The following is a 20,893-nucleotide window of genomic DNA, read 5'->3' as shown; positions in this document are numbered from 1 at the left end:
GGTGGATGGATGAGTAAGAGAAAGGATGGCTGGATGGGTGAAAGGGTAAATGGCTGGATGGATGAGTGAATGGATGGATGGGTAGAAGAGTGGATGGATGAGTGTACAGATGGCTAGGGTGAAATGGTGGATGGATGGATAAAGGATGAAAGAAGGGATGGATGAGTGACAGGATAGATGGAAGGATACATGATGGATAGGTTTGCAAATGGTGTAATATGTTTGGATGTAGCTGGGCTTACTTATATACCATTGCGCGACCTCTGATGTGTCTGTAAAACTTATCCAATTGTCCTGAAGTTTTGTCCTGAATTTTGATCTCCTGTCCTGAATTTGTGTCCTGAATTTTGACCCTTTGTCCTGAATTTTTACACTCACCGTCCTGAATTTGCACCAATGCCAGTTGGTCACCCTATTTGGGAGTACACTGAAATTAAACTGGACCTTTTTATTGAAACATACATTTATTTAACAGTTAAGCAATGGACGTTGACTGTAGCTCCTTCTTCTTCTAGAAGATGATAACAGCTACCTCCTTGGTCCATTAGATTTGGTCAGCTGTTGTGAAAAATTGCAGTTCCTTCAGGCACCTGGTGTTGTTGATCACCTGTAGATCCAGTCTCTGTGAATCCATGGTGCTTTAAAACTCACAAGGAGCACGGCCCCATTACATTCTCGTAGTCAAACCCCGACCATGAGTCTACAGCTGAAAAACAGAACACAAAATTCATCGTTTTAGACAGCCAACAACTGCACGCGGGCTTTAAGAAGGTTGGAAAAGGCAAAGGGATCTCTAAAGGTGATGAGGGCTAAGAAGTGAAACTAATAAACTATTAATAATATACACGTCTATAAAACTAAGGGAACAGCTGCTTAGCCCTTAAGCTTCAATATTATTGGCTAATTCTTCGTTTCGGATAGAACATGTTTTCTTCAATTGGTGCAATGTTCTAATAGTAATACGTCCCCGTTGCCTCTGGCTGTACAGCTGTCATGCATCTCAAGCCTAGAAATGAGATATAAAGCCTCCAATGATCAGAATAAACCTCAAAACAGATGTTATTGCTTTAAAAAGTTTGCTTTAATGCGTGTAAAATGAATGCAATTCATTGATTTTCGGTGCTTGGTCTGTAGGTCACTGCCCCAGAACTAACCTTACTTACAGACGGAGTATTTGACGGAGTAAGATACTTTAATATTCGAGTTTAACTCTTGGCCACCTTGTGAAGTGGCTTGCCTAGTGTATATTTCTTTCCCCTGATCTGCTGCTGAGGCTAGTGGGGCCAGGGGGAAGCTCAGCAGTCTTGGCCACTAATAACTGCTAGCAACCGGGGCTCGAATTGGACATAAGGAAGCCATGAAGTAAATTATTTGGAAATGGTCATGCTGGACAGTGAAAAAACAAAAGCCTCAAATCCCCCTGCATGTGTACCTGTGTGGGCTCATTAAATGGGCCCCAGCCTTAGAATGGGAGCAGGGAACCGAACTTTGCAGGTCACACGCCTATTCTATGCCAGCACTACCTTTAGAGCATTTCAAGAACTAAGCACTCTCCTTAAGACAGACAATGAAACTGTTTGCCCATCCCAGATTGTTTAAAGGGCTCTGGGCACTTTCTGAAAGCAAGGGACCCTGAACCACACAGCTACATCCTTCGATGCTTATTGGACCGTGCCCCAGCTGCCTCTAGTGTGGATAAAGAGCTCTAGTGCTCGATGGCAGGTGAGTGCCCTGGACTCACACAATTTATTCTCACCTATGGAAATGCAGCAAATGAGCATGGACTTCACATAAATTGAGCTTGAGTGATCAGTTATCAGCAGCAATGACCCCCTGGGACCTTTCTAAACCACACTTCCTACTTGCAGACTGAATCCCATCCCGACGCTTGACTATACGTCTTCTCTCTAATGCCAGACCGACCTCCCTCCTACTGGGAGGCACAAGGCTGGTTCTCCTTCCTAAAAGCTTCTCAACAAAACCAAGAGCACCCCTGCAAGGAACCGCCTTTTCACAGCATGGCACACATCCTACATCTGCATTTAATGTTTATTAAAACAATCAAATAATAGTTCTTTCACATGAAAATTCGACTAAACTGTAACTGGATGCAGCACAATTATGCCTCAATATCCCAAAATCAGTTCATAAAGAGTTGAACGTTTTCCATACGGTGCAGAGCCAGAATCAATATGAAAAATAACACATATACAAAACGTACATTTAGCAGCGTTTTACTATTGAAAGTCTCTGCAAGGTAGTCAAATGGACCATTCTGCCTTGTATCTCTACTCATTCTGGATTTCCCAGTGTACCTGACTCTAACGACTCCCCTCCTCCAGACGACCTGAAGACTGGGATCACGTTTCCAGTCCTCTGCCACCTCAGATGGCCCATGAAGTACACCAAAGTACTTCACTAGGCAATCAGAAACTGACTGTTGGTATCATTTATTTATTTTATTTATTATTTATTTTAAGTACGTGTTAAGCGCACTGTCACCATTGCAGGCATCCTGGCGCTGATGTGATCGGAAGAAGCGGAAGTGACCAGGTGAGTGTGAGCTTTCAGGCGCTTACCACGGGGAATAACCAGGTTTTGATCCTTCTCCTGAATGGGAGGAGTTCAGTGATGTGCCTAATCTCGGCCGGGAGCGCATTCCAGAGTTTGGCAGCTGCCACCTCAAAGGATCTGCCTCCGGCTCTGACTTTCCTGAATCTGGGTACCACTACCAGCTTGGCCTCCGAAGAACAAAGCTGTCTGGTTGGAGTGTACCAGGCAAATTTCGATTGTAGAGGGGCCGGGCCAGTTCCATGGAGAGCCCTAAAGACTATGCAAAGGGCCTTGAATTGTATCCTCTGTCTCACCGGCAACCAATGCAGTTTGCCCAGAGCGGACAGCCCATGTAATCTTCTCGAGAGCCCCAAGGCCAGCTTAGCAGCTGCTGATTGGACCCTTTGGAGCCTGTCCAACAGGAACCCAGGGGACCCTAGCAGAAGGGCATTACAATAGTCCAACCTGCTGAGGATGGTACACCTTACCACTTGGGCACGAGCATGGGTTGGTAGGAGAGGCAGGACTTTTCTCAAGGAGCGGAGGATGGCAAAACAGCAGGCAGTCGTCTTTTGTACATGCGTTTCCATACTGAGCCTTTGATCCAACATGGCCCTAGATTGCGGACTGATTCCACAGGCTGTACTTCGGTCCCTGTTTCCGGAGGCCAAAAGTTGTCTGGAAACGGCCGGGGAATCTTAGTTCCGGCGCTAAAGAGCACCTCCGTCTTCCCTGCGTTAAACTGGAGGGAGTTGTCTTTTAGCCACCGAGACGTATCACGCAGACAGTTGTGGAGAACCTCCACAGATGTTGAGTCCTCACCTTCCAAGGAGAGGATCATCTGCGTGTCGTAAGCATAGTTGACAATCCTGATGTTAAAGCTTTTGATGACGGAAATCAGAGGTCTGAGGTATAGATTGAAAAGGATAGGGCTAATTGCTGAGCCCTGAGGGACCCCGTGTGATATCAAAGAAAAAGCTGACTGAAAAGGTGGCATGGACACTGCCTGCTGCCTATCCTGCAGGAAGGATTGGAACCACTGCAGCGCTGTACCTCTCATTCCCGCCTCAAACAGCCGCTTCAACAGAGTCTTATGATTCACCGTATCAAAGGCGGCAGACATATCAAGCAGGATCAGGAACGCTGCCTGCCTTCTGTCTGCACGCCTTTGAAGCTCGTCCATAGCGGTGATTAGCGCTGTTTCGTTTCCATGGGCAGGCTGGAAGCCAAATTGATCCCCATCTAGTAATTGATGACATTCCAGATGGTTGGAAAGAGTGTTGCTGACCATACGCTCGACAATCGTGGCTGGAAAAGGTAGCAGGGAGATGGGCCTATAGTTTTTTGAACAGTCTGGGTCTAGAGAGGGCTTTATTAGCAGAGGAGATACTAACGCCCGTTTCCATTGAGCTGGAACGGTACCGGTCTCTAGTGATTGGTTACATATTAGGTGGAGTGAGGGAAATAGTTTGTCCTCAAATTCCTTCCAAATTTTCGGAGGCACAGGATCTAGGGGAGACCCAGAGGAAATCCCTCTGGCTAGCTTCCTGAAGGCCTCGTACGTGAGAGGTGGGAACTCAAGTAACATATCTTTCGTAGCCAAGGCTGGCGCAGCCAACCGGTTCACAGGAAACCCAAATCTTAAGTCGGAGGGAGGGGCAAAATCCGGGGCAGTTTCCAAGTCCCTAAGGATGAGTTCAATTTTTTCCTTAAAAAATAAAGCAAGGCTCTCGCAAAGCTCTTGGGAAGGGACAATAGCGTTCCTGGAACACTCAGTGTTAGTAACACTATTTAGTATGTTAAAGATGGAGTTACAGATCAGAGAGGAATAGTATTCTGCCTTCGATTTTTTAATCAGGTTCCTATATACTAGCACCTTAGTTTTCCACACCTCCTTAAAGGTTTCCTTATAGTCACGTCTCCACCTTCTCTCAGCTTGTTTGCATCCCTGTTTTAGGTTTTTTAGATTGTCATTGAACCAGGGGGCAGAGTCATTACCCTTACAGCTACGTGTCTTTTGTGGAGCAAGAGCATCAAGGACAGCTGTGATTCCAGTGCATAGTGAGGTGTAATTTTCCTCTACTTGCTTTTCCCCATTGGAACACCTCACCAAGGGAGTGCAAACGGACATGAGCCCTCCAGTCTCTGCACCTAAATTGCCTATTCGTCACAGGAACTTTGTGAAGACCACCGTTCATGTGTATAAAAAAATGTAACAAGTGAGTGGTCTGTCCACTCCATAGGCAAGGTTTCCCCTATAGCCACCAAATGAGGAGCCGCGAAAACCAGATCTAGAAGGTGTCCTGCTTTGTGGGTTGCCCCAGTAGCCAGCTGGGAAAGGCCGAAACTTTTGCAGGCTTGGAGTAGGTTGTAGAGACCCAAGTCAAGGGTGCCATTGCGCCAAAGATTAAAATCACCAAGGATAATCAGCTTGTGATGGGAAAAAGCGATATTAGTCAGGGTAGACAGTAACAATTGTTGCTGCTGAAGGCTGAAGGCCCCTGGCGGACGATAGCATACTACCCCAGTGACAGTAGACCCGTAATGGACCTGAATAGATAAGCCTAGAAGCTCAATGCCCTCAGTAGGGTCTAACACAAAGACCTTAATGCTACAGGACGCTCTAAAAATAACTCCTGCTCCATGTCAAACTCTAGCCATAGCTGAAAGGGGTTTAAGTATATTTACTCCTAGGAACTGTAGTTTCATGACCCACTCCTGTAAAATGTGTGCAATGCCAAATGGCCGGAATTCCTCATCTCCCCTGGTTGTGTTCTTTGTTGTTGTGTTACATGTGGTATGCAAAGAAAGCATGTACTTTCTGTCCTCTCCATTCAGACAACACATTTAGAAGCAGATGAATGTTCTTTTAACTTGGGTGAAGGACTGTTTGTGTGACTTGCCTTGTATCAGTCCTTGGGACCTGAAATTTGGACATAAGTTTCAGGCCGACGGTGGTAGGCCTCAGCCAAAGTTTTTACCTTCTGACTTAGATATGGCATACATGTGATAATGAATGTTGGATGAGTTCAGAATTAACGCCAGTGGCGCCATGAACAGGTTGAAGAGAGTGTATGAGAGGGAGGAATCCGGTGGAACCCTGTGGAACCCCTAAAGTGACAGCCACAGACTTAAATAGCAACTTTTTTTGGGTTCTGTTTTGGAGAAACAGGGTGCACCAGTTTAGAACAGTTCCTGAGAGTCCCTTCCTACGTTCCAAAAGGTCTAGTAGGTGGTCGTGCTTAACCATATCGAATGCTGAAGATAGGTCAGAGAGAATAAGGAGGCACGATTAGTTTTGATCCAGCATTTTTATCACATTCTCCGTAAAATGTGTAAGTAGCGATTTGATGCTGTGCACCAGACGGTAGCTAGATTGAAATTGAATCAAGAATATCGAATTGATCAATGTGGTTAAATAATTGGATGTGTACATGTTTTTCAAGGAGCTTTGCTAGAGTTTGAGTTTTGGAGATGGGGCAGTAGTTATTTAGGTCTGTGTGATCAGCCATAGTATTTTTTAGGATGGGAGTGACCTGCCCAGACTTTAGACAATAAGGGATTGTGCCTTGAAGTAGAGCAGCTTAACAATATTGGACAATAGAGGAAGTATTGATAGTTTGATCTCATTGAAGAAGTTGGGGAGTAACGGTTCATTGTAGTGGTTTCAGGGTTTCAGATCAGTTAGAATTTTGAGAACGTTTTTTCCTCAGCGGTTATGAAGGAGTTCCACAATGCACTGTTTTTGAGAATGTGCTCCAGTAGAGATGAGGGTACAACAATCCAGGAAGGAGAAGGACTGGAGTGAGATGAGAGAGGACAGTGCTCCAGTGGCCTCTGCAAAACAGATTTCATATATTACGTATTTTCAAGAAAGAAGGAGGCAAATTCTTCGCAGTTTGGAAGCAGACTGAATCCAGCTAGGGAAGAGTTGGATGGGCCATTTGATTGAAGTTTAATGCGTTCAAATTGTTTTTTGGTCTGTTTCTAGCTTGATTTAGTTGGTATCTGAAAACAATTGCTTTCGAATTTCTAGTGCTTTTGTAATATCAATTCCTCAGTGATCTCAGATGATTGAGATGTTCAAGGGACGGAGAATATGTCTACTTTCGTTCAGCTAGACATAAGTTACGTCTTTTGGTGTTGAGGCTGCTATTGTACCATGGTTTAGAGTCTTTAGTGGACAGTCTTTTGAGCTATAAGGATGCGATCGAGTCTAGGATGTTCTTCGTGGAGCTGGTGTAGTAGTTTGTAAGATCTTGGACATCAGACTTGTCATCAGGAGGCGGAAGAATGTGTGTAATTTGCGTAGTGGACTGTTGTTGCATACAATGTTGATGCATAAACATTCACATGAGGATAGAACAGGAGAGAAAGTGTTTGACTGAAAGGCTGTTGCAGTGAATGCAAGCAATGCCTCCACCTGGTCTACTGGGTCTATCAGATCTGGTGATGTTGTAGCTAGGATGGACTAGTATGTCCAGGATATGGGCAAAGGGAGCATTAAGCCATGTTTCTGTCAAGACAAGGAGGTCAAGGTTATGTACAAAGATAGGTTTAGCAATATCCACCGTGTGCTAGCAGCCAATCTGCAATTAAGTAGCACGCACTTCAAATGGGAGATACTGCTGGTTGGGGAAGCCAGAAGATAGCGAACACGCTTAAGGTTGTATTTGTTTACCGATCAGTGGTTAGGCTTTGAGTCTCTGTGTGGGTTTGCAGGAATTGAGTTGATTTGACTCATTGTTTACATTATCAAAGTATGAGGAGTTATAAGATAGGAGGCGAGAGTCGATATCATCGTCAGATAGTGGACCCAATATTCTAAAGGGTAGAGTGGAGGCATTAGGGTATGGTTAGGTTCCCCATCTCAAATGCGTGGACTTCGAATAAGGTGAGCACAGGTTGGTAGGGCAGTGTGTAGGAGGCACGGGGCAGTGGTTGGTGAGAAGGTCATGAGAATGACTATTAGTACTATTAGTACTCAAAATCATTAGTTATGAGTTCATAAACTATTGCAATGTTAACCTATGTGGGTGGGGATCTACTATGGGGGAAATGAAATGACCAATTTCTTCAAAACTACAGCCTATAAAACCTCTTTTATAAGGACCCTGCTTATAGCTACATGGGTCCCCACTCCTGGGACACCTAGAGAGGACCTTGGGGGTTTGGAATCTGCAAAAATAATGTAGATCCTCACTCCACAGTGCTCATAGCACAAAAGTCGATTTTGGGAAGCACTTTACTACAATGGTAGAAGTCAAATGTGCAATTGCTCCATCCCCAGGGCAGATAAAACATATTTTATAAGGTTCCTCCTTATTAGTACCTGAACCCCCCACCCCAACCATGGGACAGATAGGAAAGACCCTGGGGGTACTTAATATTTTTTTCAAACATATTTTTATTGCCATTTAGTTTATTATCCATCAGGGGCATTAACACTCATCTGTGCATATCATATCACAGTATTACAACATATTGATAGAATGTATTGATTTGTATGTGCAACTGCTCATTTCCTTATACCAACCCCGGTTTCAGATAGTGAAGCTGTAAGGATGTCTCCCGGTATCAGAATATGTGTTCGGTTCATACGATCTAATGGGTCACTCATGCTTTTCTCATTATACAACTGAGGAGGAGATATCTATGATCAGTATGTGTTTGTGTGAAGGGGGCCATTACATAGAAGTCTCTCAGTTTGTATGGAACTTTGCAACTTGTACAGCTTAGTAATTAACTAGCTATGCAGGGGACCCTAGGCTATGTGGTCATGTCAATGATGTAGGATAAATGCCTTGGAAATTGCGGAATATGGGCAGGAATTCAGTCACCTTTTGCTGGGTTTCAGGCCGTTACTGCCCTCTGAGTATATGCTATAAGCTCTGGGAAGAGGTGGGTGGTATGTAGGGGCAGTACCCAATCATTGTCTTTTTCTTTCAGTGCACCGAAGTCAAAGTGTAGTAGTGACCCCTATTGGAGACTTCCCAGTGCTGTCCGCTTATGTGTTCCCTCTCCTAGCCCTGTTCATCTCCATTCTGTATATTATCATTGTTCCTCTCTCCTTCGCTCTGGTCTTGGTCTGGGTTTTCTCATGTCTCTAGGATCTCTCTCCAGTGCCCTGCGATAGGGATTCGTCTTAGCCTCCTCAGTTCTTCTCTTGCCAGAACTCAGCCCTGTGCCGGCTCAGCAAGTCCCATCCCTCCTCCAATTGTCAATTGTTGGTCCAATCACTGATTTCCAAGTCATCACTGTTCAACCCCTAGCTAAAACCAATGCAAGGTCTAGGAATCTGTTACCCACGTTCTGCTTGGGCGGACGGGGAATAGCCCCAGCAAGCACACCTCAACTATGGGTATATGCTTCTCACCCCCACCCCGAGTACCTCAAAACTTCCTCCTAAAACCTTTGGAGTGTGACAAAGTCCCAGGTCATGTGTATGAAATCTGCATCATTATAGATACATCTCTGGCATTTGCGTATCTTGCCTCCATAAGCAATCCGAAGTTTGCGGGGTGCAATGTAGGTCATGCGGGTGTAGTTAAATTGTGTGTACTTCAATCAGGTGTTGCATGGGATGTTTTTAGGGTGCACTAGGATTTTGGCCCACTCCGGATCAGTAAGGTCTTTGTCTAAAATGACCTCCCAGTGATTATGCAGTTTTGTCAGGGGTGGCCAGGCCATTTCCAGCTGTGAAGCGTAAAACCATTTTACCTGGTGCCTTGTGGTGCCCAGCATGAGAACTGGGTGTAATACCACGTGCATCTTGGGATCTTCTTGGCCTTCCCCAAATAACTCCTTGAAAGTATGCAGCACAATTTCATAAGTCAGGGTGCGCTAGGATTTTGTCCCACTCCGGATCAGTAGGGTATTTGTCTCGGTTCCAGCTGTGAAGCGTAAAACCATTGTACCTGCTGCCTTGTGGTGCCCAGCATGAGAACTGAGTGTAATACCACGTGCATCTTGGGATCTTCTTGGCCTTCCTCCCATAACTCCCTGACAGCATGCAGCACAATTTCATAAGTGAGGGACTGGCCTGGCTGTAATCCATAACCCTCAAGCAGGTCCCCCAAGGCTGGTAGCATTCCCCCACGATTCCAATCCGGCTTCGGACCAGGCCGTCATTAATACTGGGGTTAATGTTGTCCTTGGGTTACCACGTGATAGGCCTACCAGGGGTAGGACAGGGGTGCATACAGGGGTTCCCCCCACCTTAAACACACAACATTTCCAGCAGGGTAGGGCTGTGGTTTGTAACAGGGATAAGTAGGGGATGGTCTCTGCGTAATCGAGCATTGTGTCCACTAATAAATCAGTACCGGTCCCAAAACTAGTTTGATCTGTCCCCTCTTGGCCTGCACCTGCCAACTACTGTGTAAGACACTGCAGCTGGGAGGCCAGAAAATAGAGCTCAAAGTTTGGTACCCCAAAGCCCCCCTCGATAGATGGGTGCAGTAGAATTGCTAAGACCACCCTCCACCTTCTCTTCTCCCATATTATGTAAATGTAAATGTATGTATACTTGTAACGCGCACTATCAACTGGCAGGCATCTTGGTGCTATATATATATATGTGGTGATGTGTTGTAATTCTGTGCTAATACTTCCTATAATTGATCTAACGTTTGGTTCGATATTGTATTTTATGATTAGACTGTGAGAGGTGTTGGCATCACACGGGGTTATAAGGTGATTCTTCGTGTGTTTTGGAGTTTTGATTAACAACCTCCGTTTCTTTAATCATCTGTTCACATAAACATTTTTTGTTTTGTCTTGGCTTTGGCAGATCTCTGTGTTTCGGTTTATGTGGGTTAGAACAGTGTTATGACTGGGGCCATGAATATTAGAATGCAGTCTGTCTTCCAGCTTTACGCGCGATTTCGATGCAATCATTGCGATACTTTTATTTCCTGGTGCCTGGTAGGCCGTTGTTGCTTTTTATTACGGAGACGACGTGGGCTACGTTTAAAACGAGAGGTGAAGCTCTAGACATATCCTTTGTGGATTTGGCGAACAAAAGTGATTACTCCTGTCAATATAGAGGATCTAAATTCAGGTGCGATGTTATAGTGGACGCTACGTGTACGGGACTGTGTTTGTTAGTAGGTAGAAATAACGTTGAATAGGTGGGTTCTGAGAGTGATTATGGTTAATCTCTGCTGTAGGATTGACCAGATGGGATTATACTGCTGCCTAAATCTTTAGTTGTGGCGTTCCTTGATAGAAGGTAAGCCTGCCGCTTACGGTGGCTTGAATATTAATTCTGTTCCTGTATCCGAGGGTTGAGTGAGTGTTGGTTTTCTTTCTTTATAGTTTGATTGAAAGAAGCCGTCCGGTAGAGAATTGTGTTCTCTACAAGTTTTCATACTTGGAAACGGAATGTATGTATCTTTTCCTTACACTGATGGCCACTCATTTTGGGATTAGTTAATACATGGAGGTGTATATATAGGATCTTTACACGGAAGTCACGGGTTCCTGTCCAGGGGTTTAGTTGAGGTAATAAAACTCTATATTTATTTAGTTTTTTGTGCACAAAGCAAGGTGTTCACGATATATAAAATAAACACTATCGATGCCACTCACTTCGAGATGAGATACTTGATGATGTAAATAGTGTCCCAGGTTTTACGTGCATAGGATTGTAGAATGTTATCCCTGATGATGTATATAGAATGTAAACTCAGTTATCTGATTTTTTTAGGTATGAATTATATTTGCCCTCATAGTCCTGATGAGGCCTGGATTGATAAGAGGCTGAAACGCATCGACACAGATATTTTGAAGGCACCAATACAAAAAAAGTCTGTTTGACTGTGATGATGAAATAAGAATTAATTAGGAGTGCTAGATGGAGAGAGGTTAAAAGCTGTTAACCTTGGACACTCTTTTTGTGATTGTTTTGTTTTGGTGATCCGGAAAGAAGGAATGTTTTGTTGATTAACTGTAGATAAACATCCTTTTGTATAATAAGTTGGGCAAAAGAACCACTAGTTTGGTTCTAAGAAAATTGTATATATGTGTAAATGTATAAATCCTGTTTTTTCTATATATATGTATAAATTGTGTATATCTGTGTTAAATGTGAGATACCAGTACTTATGGAGATACATGGTTTAATTAAAAGAAATAGTTAAACGATATACATGATAATTATTTGTATTTGTTTTGGCTGCCCAGTTGGAGAAACTCTATATTTAAAATTGTTCCCAATTAAGTTTGGGTTAAAATGACCAACCCAAGAATGGATAATTAATGGTATCTATTCTTATAATCAGTTAGACATATTACAATTCCGTATGCTTTATTTTCTTGTTTATTGTGTTACATGCCCAAAGGCCTATGGGTTAATTGGGTTACCCCTGTAGTATACTCGGCTCAAGCTGTTTAAGCACGGAAAGAGGAAGGGGGACCCTGGGAGAACCTGATTTAAGAATGTCTAAAAGATGTTTAAAGGAATCCCTGTCTAATAGAGGCCATGCCATCCATTTGTGGATACAGAAGGCACCGAATCTTGAGCCAGACAAGCATTATCAGTTAAGAACAGTGTGGATTTTGGTTGGGGAGAAGTACCAATTTGTAATAAAGGGAGAATATTAAGCTGCAGTCTTTCTATTTCCGAGTATATTTTGTCTACTTTTTGGAGAAAAAAGTTGGCCAAATTTTCACATTGCCGATTATTAAGCGAAGGGGGCCCAGATTGAGTTTCAGAACCAGAACACTCCTTGACCATGTTAAAAAATGTTTTTGAGCAGTTCAAAGCACCAAAAATGGTTTGCAGAAACATACAATGCACGAGTCATCTTACAAAGATTATGGTATTCTTTTTTTGCCATCTTGTAAGCAGTTTTGGAGTCAGGTGCATAGTTTCTCCTCCAGCGTCTTTCCAGCATCTTACATTTGGTCTTCTCTATTTTTAGTTTTTCATTAAACCAAGGCGCGGGAGGACGGTGGTTATTAACCTTATTGAAGGAAAGGGGAGACAGATGTCAATAGCATTAAGAAGCCACTTTTGTAGGGTGTCCGAAAAAGTACTCAGCGCTTGTATAGAAATGGGAATATTAGAGGACAAGATTTTATTTTAGATAGTCATATCTAATTTTTTCCAATTTCTAGTGGGTTTCCTAAGAATAGGATTAGCAGAAGAAAGACATGCTAATGATTCCAGATGGAAGCCTATGGCAGAGTGATCTGACCAGCAGAACTGAAGAGCCTGGGAGCAATGAATGTTAGTTAGTTTTGATAAGATAGGGTCTAGTAAATGGCCGTCGGTGTGTGTGGGGCCAGAATTGTGTAATACAATGTTCATGGCTTGCAGGTCAGAGATAAAAGTAGTGCTGGTATTGCATGTTGAATCCTCTAAATGCATATTAAGATAGCCTAGAATGGAAAAATTTGTGGTATTCGTTAAAAAAGGAGTTATAAGACCGGGGAATGATGAGGTCCAAGGACCAGGCAGTCCAGGAGGACGATACACCAATGCCCAGAAAAAGTGAACTTAGGGGTCAAAGCCAACTTAAATACAGCTGCCTCGCAATTTCTAAAAGGTAAATCTTCGAATTTAGATTGATAATCTTTTTTAAAAATAATAGCAATGCCCCCACCTGTCTTAGATCTCCTGTCTTTCCTGACTATAGCGTAATTAGACGGAAAGGAGGGCGCAATGTCAGGGCCAGAGCTCTCATGCAGCCATGTTTCTTTGAGAAAAATATGGCATCTGGTTGTTCACTGAGTAAAAGGTCAAATATGTCAGCTTTGTGTTTGGGAAAAGAGCGTCCATTAATGCTAAGGAGAAAAACATCCTTGTTGTCAGTGGGAATGTAGTTACAGGGAGATTTACTTGTTTAATAATCACAGGAGAAGGTTCATGTCCCAGGGCTAAGTTAAAATTGAAGCCGCAGCATGGACAGTTTTTTTGTCCTGATCCTCGGGGTGCAGGAGGGTGCAATGAGGGAGCAGTGGAATACAGCAAGCCATTAATTGGATGGTGGAGTAATGTAATCTATGATCCCTATTTTGGCCGGGGGTCATGGTCCCTTGTCCCATTTAGGTGTGGACGGGTGCAGACGGGCTTGCCTTTGGCGCGCCTTCCACGATTTTATGGGTAATTGGCAAGGGATCAGGGAAAGACTGAACCGTCACCTAGCCAAGATGGCCACCACTAATTATGCCACCGGAAGTGAGGAAGAAGTGTCAGACCCATTAATGTCGGCTATACATCATTCATCGCAGGCCAGCAGAGATGGGAGCAGAGACGAGTATTAGTGAAACACAAAATGATGGGCCCCCCTGCAGAATGTGGTGAGGGGTCCCTTGACTCCTATATTGCTCAGATATTCATAGGTGTTAGGCCAAATACCCCCTCCCCCTTTGCAGGCACTGCAGCGGCCCAGGTTACCCCCGGTGGAGTTGAGTAAAACCTATGAAAGTTCAACAAGTTTCAAAACCACTACTACTACTGCGTTTTTTAAGTCATGCTCAAGTAAGTTCTTTTTATAATTTTATTTTTGATTCAGGAGTATTAATTTCAACTGGAAAAAGATCAAGCATGTTGCATGTTGGGATGGCACTTAGATCTATAAGGAAACAGTACCTCTGGCTGTGTGTTCTCTGGAGACACTGCAGGCATGGTCCCTCCGGGAGCGCTCAGAGATCTGTAAGGTCACAGTACACAGCACTATACTGGCGGTGTGGGTTATGTACTTCTGTTCTGTCTACCGCTGTACCATGTCTGCTGGCACTATGCACCGTTCTTTCATGTACACAGTGGAGTACACCAACATCGTCGTGTACAGTGTTTATGGGGAGTGGGGGCATTGTAGCCGGGACTCAGGCTTTAAAACGTGTTTAAGGGTCTTGTGCCCAGTCTCACAATGTAAAATGAATGCAACGGGCTCTAATTTGTGATGCTCAGAGTTGTGCGGCATTGTTCCGGATGTATAGTGTGTTCTTTAATAGTACTCTTGTTCCGGATGTATAGTGTGTTTGTTTAAAAGTACTCTTTTTCCGGATGTATAGTGTGTTTGGTTAAAAGTACTCTTGTCCGGATGTTTAGTGTGTTTGTTCAAAAGAACACAGTCTGTCAACCTACACCATGCTTCTTGCTGTGAAGTACGGTGTTTGTGAATTCTCTGTACACGTACCTTTTGCTGTGTGCATAGCTCATGAGGGCAAGTTACACACAGGTATCTCCTGATGTACAGTGTTGTCTGTGTGGCCTCTGCACTGCATGCATTGCTACCTGTGTACGGTGGGAACCTCTTATGGAAGCATTGTATTTATCGCTTGGTAAACAGGGTGTGTAAAGCTGTACCGATCCCTCTTTTGCTGCAAATTGTCCCTCTAGCTCGTGATGTACAGCATTTTCTATCTATGACTCGCATTCCTTGCCACCTGTTTGCAGTGTGCACTGAATCTTTAGCGCCTTGTGGACTGTGTACCCATGGATTGCCATTACAAACCTCTCTTGCTGTAAAGTGCGCACTGACCCTCTAGGTCGTGATGTGCAGCATTTTCTATCTATGCATCTATGCAAGGTCCTTCTCCTACCTGGCCGCCAGGACCTGGAACTCCCTCCCTCCCGACCTGCGCCTGACCCAGGACCACCTCTCCTTCAGGAAGAAGCTCAAGACCTGGCTGTTCGAGCAGTAACAGCACACCCCACCCCCCCAAGCGCCTTGAGACCCTCCGGGTAAGTAGTGCGCTCTATAAATGTTTTTGATTGACTGATTGATTGACCTGCATCCCTTGCCGCCTGTTTGTAATGTGCACTGTATCTATAGCGTCTCATGTACTGTGTGCCCGCGGATTACCATTAATAGCTTCTCTCATGCTGTAAAGTGTACACCGTCCCTCTAGGTCGTGATGTGTAGTAGTTTCTAAATATGAGAGACCTGTATTCCTTGCCATCTGTTTGTAAAGTGCACTGTATCTATAGCGCCTCAAGCATTGTGTGCTCACGGATTACCATTAATAATTTCAAACTTATTTTAATGTCATATTCATGTCAATTTGTGGTTTTTACTAACTGACATAACCGGACCAAATCCAATTTATACAGAGCAAATTTCGGTCATATGCTGTCAGCATGTAGCACTGCATTTCTGTCGGCTTTTAGGAACTTTATGCCACATATAACTGACGACTGGTGGGAGATATTAGTTTCTTGGGGGAAACTCACCTGTTGTTTGTACTCGTTCCTGAGGGCCGGGCATTGCTCCGCCACATCTTCTTGGGCGGGCTTGGCTCCGCCGAGCCCCGAATCCCCGTGGCAGCAACTGAGGGCCGGGCTTTGCTCCGCTTGTTCCTCCGGCCGGGCTTGGCTCCGCCGGGCCCCTCCTACTCCCTGACTACACCTCCCAGCAGCAGCGGACGTCACATGGAAGCGCCAGGAGGTGCATAAAGGCTCCCTGGGTGCCGAGTCTGGGGGAAAGCTCACCTATTGTTTGTACTCGTTCCTGAAGGCCGGGCATTGCTGATCCACATCTTCTTGGCCGGGCTTGGCTCCGCCGAGCTCCGAATCCCCGTGGCAGCACCTGAGGGCCGGGCTTTGCACCGCGTGTTCCTCCGGCCAGGCTTGGCTCCTCCGGGCCCCTCCTATTCCCTGGACTACACCTCCCAGCAGCAGCGGACGTCACATGGAAGCGCCAGGAGGCGCATAAAGGCTCCCTTGGTGCCGAGTCTGGGGGAAGCTCACCTGTTGTTTGTACTCGTTTCTGAGGGTCAGGCATTGCTCCGCCACATCTTCTTGGCCGGGCTTGGCTCTGCTGAGCCCGGAATCCCTGTAGCAGCACCTGAGGGCCTGGCTTTGCTCTGCTTGTTCCTCCGGCCGGGCTTGGCTCCGCCGGGCCCCACCTACTCCCTGGACTACACCTCCCAGCAGCAGTGGACGTCACATGGAAGCGCCAGGAGGTGTATAAAGACTCCCTTGGAGCCGAGTCCTGGGGGAAGCTCACCTGTTTTTTGTACTCGTTCCTGAGGGCCGGGCATTGCTCCGCCACATCTTCTTGGCTGGGCTTGGCTCTGCCGAGCCCCGAATCCCCGTGGCAGCACCTGAGGATAGGGCTTTACTCCGCTTATTCCTCCGGCCGGGCTTGGCTCTGCCTGGCCCCTCCTACTCCCTGGACTACACCTCCCAGCAGCAGCGGACGTCACATGGAAGCGCCAGGAGGCGCATAAAGGCTCCCTTGGAACCTCGACCCGCAGGACGCGCGCAGGACACGCGCGGGAGCACGCCGGGAGAAGCCCGGGACAAGGGCGGGGCCGTCTGTGGCCATCCGGAGCCAGAGGATGCCGGGCCGGGCCACCCCTCTCACTCTTACATCAATGGTTGGCCAGTATTAGAGACAACAAGCAAGGTGCGAGACATTGTTAGACATTGTTATACTAGGCCAACCTTATTGACACACTTGGGTTAAGAGTCTTGTTAACCTACGTTCAGGCGGGTTTTACTGTACTGTTATTGTCGTGTCGTCTCGCCTGACCCCTGTCTTGGGACAGGACAGGCGAACAGGAAAGGACGATAGAGGAAACAGGAACAGGAAACGGAACTAGTCTGTAAGCCAGTGAGAAGCTGGCAGGGAATAAAGGAAGACGTGTTTTCAGCATCTCCGACTCCAGTGTCCTTATTACGAGGGGTAAATGTGACAATGGCGACGAGGGTGGGATCATACAAACCCCACAAGTAAAGTCACAGCCCAGCCATTCACAAGTGGCCCGACAAGCGAGTCTGAAGTTCAGCACACCGGCAAAGCGGAAAAGAAAAAAAAAAAGTTAAGACCCGGCGCCGAAACTGCCCAGAACAGTACCAGCCCACCAGGAGATATCGCGCACACACTCAGAAGCAGCAGCACAGAGCAGGAGCCCTCATCTCGCCGCGCAGGCGGCCACGCAGAATCGTCGGACCCAGAGCTGAGCTCTCGAGGACGCGAGCGTCCCATTCACCCGCAAAGACGCGTGGAACTCGGCGAGAGGCGGGGGTGAGTCGAGCCCCAGCGGCCACAAAAAGAGCAAGAGAGCGTGATTGTAGCACCACCGGGAGGGTGAGCGTGCATGTGGGCAGTAAACAGCAAAGCTCAGAAAAGGCACAGCGTCCCATACGTCGGCCATCTTAAAGTCAGGCGCCGGCCATTGAGCAACCCATGATCCAGCAACAGCGGCCATATTGAGGTCAGGCGCTATTTACTGAAAACAAAAAAAAATACAACAAAAGAGCGGGAAAGCTCCTATTCAGATGCAACTAAACATTCTGCATCAATAAACGCTCCACAGACTCATGAACTCTAACAAAACCAGCAGGAAAGCTCCTATTTACTCGAAATAAAGCCTGTAACTACAAAGGGCGGGAAACAAACTCCTAAATGTCCGACACTGAACCCAATAGTACGTCTGGAGGGAACGTCGCAGCAGGCCCAGCCCCACAAGCTAACACAGCAGGTCCAGCCCCACAAGCCAATGCAGCCATGATGCCTCACGCACCCATGGGGGCCCCCTTCATGCGGCAACCGCAGCCACTAGTGTTGACACCAGGCAACAGCATGGGGCCGGCGTGGAAGAGCTGGAGCGAAGACTTTGAGTATTACATGGTCGGATCCCTGGTGCAAGACCCTAAACAAAAACTAGTAGCCCTAAGAAACTTAATAGGCCAAGAAATAGCGCAAATTATCAAAGAATTGCCAAATGCAGCAACTGCCACATATGAGGAGGTAAAAGGTGCCCTCGACAGACGATTCCTTCACAAGCGCAATGTAGATTACGAGCAATACACGTTCAATTTAGCCACTCAAGAAAAAGAAGAATGCATGAGCGACTTCATCATGCGCATCAAACGGATGGCACGATACTGTGAGTTTGACAACTTCAAAACAGAGGACGCCCTGCGACTCCGCATTATCGATGGATGCCAATCTGAATCTCCCCGCCGGAGACTTCTAAAGAAACAATACACCCTAGAAGAGATCGAGGAACTGACAAGAATCAACGACCAGGCAGAAAACTATGCCAAATGGATGGAAACTCACAAACCGGACCGGAAAGAACACGCTCTCCGGGTACAGACACACAGAACTACCAGACCCACGTCAAACTCCCACAGGTCAAGCAAGCAATCCTATACTCCTCGGAAAACATCCTCCAGACGAAACTCGCGACACACCAAACCTGCCAAATCAGTGCCTACCTGCTACAAGTGTGGACAAGACTACCCACACTCGGGACAATGTCCAGCAATTGGTCAGCGATGCCATCGCTGTGGGAGAGACAATCACTTCGAAATAGCATGTCAGGCCAAACAGTCAACCCACAGGTCGTCAAACAAAAGTCACAACACGCGACACCACGCACGTGCCATAAAGGGGAGAGAAGGACGTTCATCCAGCTCCTCAAATTTCAGCCTTCAATCAGCACACTCGTACCGATCACGAGGTCGATCTACAAGCACCCACCGATCCACACACCAGACAACAGAGTCCTACCGGTCGCGCAGAACCACGTCCAGCGACTCCTCATCGCATACGCCTGTATCGCAGGACAGCGACGAATACATCTGCATGGTATCAGACCCCGACCGTCTGAAACGATACCCAAAACTGGACATCATGATAGGAGATCACCCAGCGAAGTTTGTCCTGGACTCACGAGCGTTGCTAAATTACATCTGCCCTCTAGAATATTACAACATGAAACAACGACCTAAATTGGAGCCAGCAGCCGTTCGCATATTCACATGGATGTCACGCAAACCTCTACCTTGCTTAGGTCTTTTTCACACCACCCTTACATTCGAAAACCGGAAAATCTCAGCCTACATCCACGTGGTAGAAGGACCTGATGTGGCAGACTGCCTACTCAGCTTACCCACAGCAGAAAGGCTGAAACTAGTGGAACTCCTCTATATGACCGAAGATGCCCCTGACATCGTGGCAAAATTCCCGAACCTCTTCAAAGGCCTTGGGAAGCTGAACCACTTCAAGGTGAAGCTGCACATTGATGAACGCGTGACACCCATCGCTCAACACCACAGGAAGGTGCCATTCCACCTACAACAAGCCGTCGTCGATGAGCTCCAAGATCTTTTACAAACGGACATTATCGAGAGCACGTCAGGACCCACCCCATGGGTATCACCGGTTGAGGTGGTCCCCAAAAAGGGACAGGACAACAAGGTCAGACTATGTGTGGACATGCGCGCACCCAATACTGCCATCGAGCGGGAGCGTCACCCAGGGCCCCACATCAGTGATATGATCACGAGACTCAATGGCGCCACCGTGTTCTCCAAGGTCGACCTCAACAAAGGTTACCATCAGCTGGAGCGTCATGAAAAATCGAGATATATCACGACGTTTACCACACATCAAGGCCTTTTCCGTTACAAACGTCTGAATTTTGGCATTTCCTCGGCCGCCGAGATATTCCAGGAAGCCATCCGATGAGTCATACAAGGCATCCCCAACGCCTTCAATTATAGTGATGACCTGTTAGTCTTTGGCAATGATCAAACTGAGCACGACACCGCTCTGGACAGGGTATGCCACGCTCTGCTGACTGCAAACCTGACACTCAATGCCAGCAAATGCGAATTTCACAAGGACACCCTGAAGTTTTATGGACACATCTTTTCCAAAGAGGGGATGAAGCCTGACCCGGAAAAGGTAGCTGCTCTCGCTGACACCCCGACACCCCGGGACGTGAGTGATCTCCGCTCATTCCTTGGAATGGCGAGTTACTGCGCGCGCTACATCCGCGACTACGCCACGATCACCTACCCCCTACGAGAACTCACACGCCAGGGTCAACCCTTTGAATGGACCGATGCATGTAAACAGGCATTCACAGTGATCAAACAAGCCGTTGGGTCTGCCATAAATCTTGCCTACTTCGACACAAAAAAGAAAAACAAAATCACAGTTGATGCCAGCCCGGTGAGTCTAGGCGCCATCTTGGGTCAGTACCGTGAGAACTCTGACCAGCGTCACATCATCGCGTACCAAGCCGCAGTCTCACGGACACTGAAAAAGCATACTCCCAACCAGAGAAAGAAAGCCTAGCGGTGGTGTGGGCGTTCGAACATTTCCACCTGTTTGTCTATGGCAAACACTTCACAATCATCACAGACCATCAGGCCCTCATCAAGATTTTTTGAAATCCCAACGCCAAAATTCCGCCACGCATTGAACGGTGGGGTCTAGGCCTGCAAGACTACATATTCACCATTATCCATAAGCCAGGGAAAGCCGAGAATCCAGCTGACTTTATGTCACGACACCCCCTAGCCAGTGCTCGAGCTGCCCAATCCGTAGCTGACGACTACATTCACTTTGTTGTTGACACAGCA

The 20,893-nt window shown here is 46.5% G+C and overlaps 1 protein-coding gene across 4 annotated transcripts in view; it reads right to left on the bottom strand.

Moving 5' to 3' along the window:
* Positions 1-435: 435 nt before the first annotated feature.
* The window catches only part of LOC147705943 (uncharacterized), a 433,145-nt gene continuing 412,687 nt past the window's right edge, over positions 436-20,893 (bottom strand). For 2 of the 4 annotated variants that reach the window (XM_086929001.1, XM_086929002.1), the window contains exon 15: positions 436-706. In XM_086929001.1, coding sequence (XP_086785127.1) covers positions 648-706 — 59 coding nt within the window. In that variant the 3' untranslated portion in view covers positions 436-647. The remainder of the gene's footprint in view (positions 707-20,893) is intronic. The other 2 variants (XM_086929003.1, XM_086929004.1) reach the window with 1 other exon arrangement.

The sequence above is a fragment of the Lissotriton vulgaris genome, chromosome 7, assembly GCF_964263255.1.
Source record: "Lissotriton vulgaris chromosome 7, aLisVul1.2, whole genome shotgun sequence".
Taxonomy (NCBI): Eukaryota; Metazoa; Chordata; class Amphibia; order Caudata; family Salamandridae; genus Lissotriton; species Lissotriton vulgaris.
This window is presented reverse-complemented; position numbering and strand designations above follow the sequence as displayed.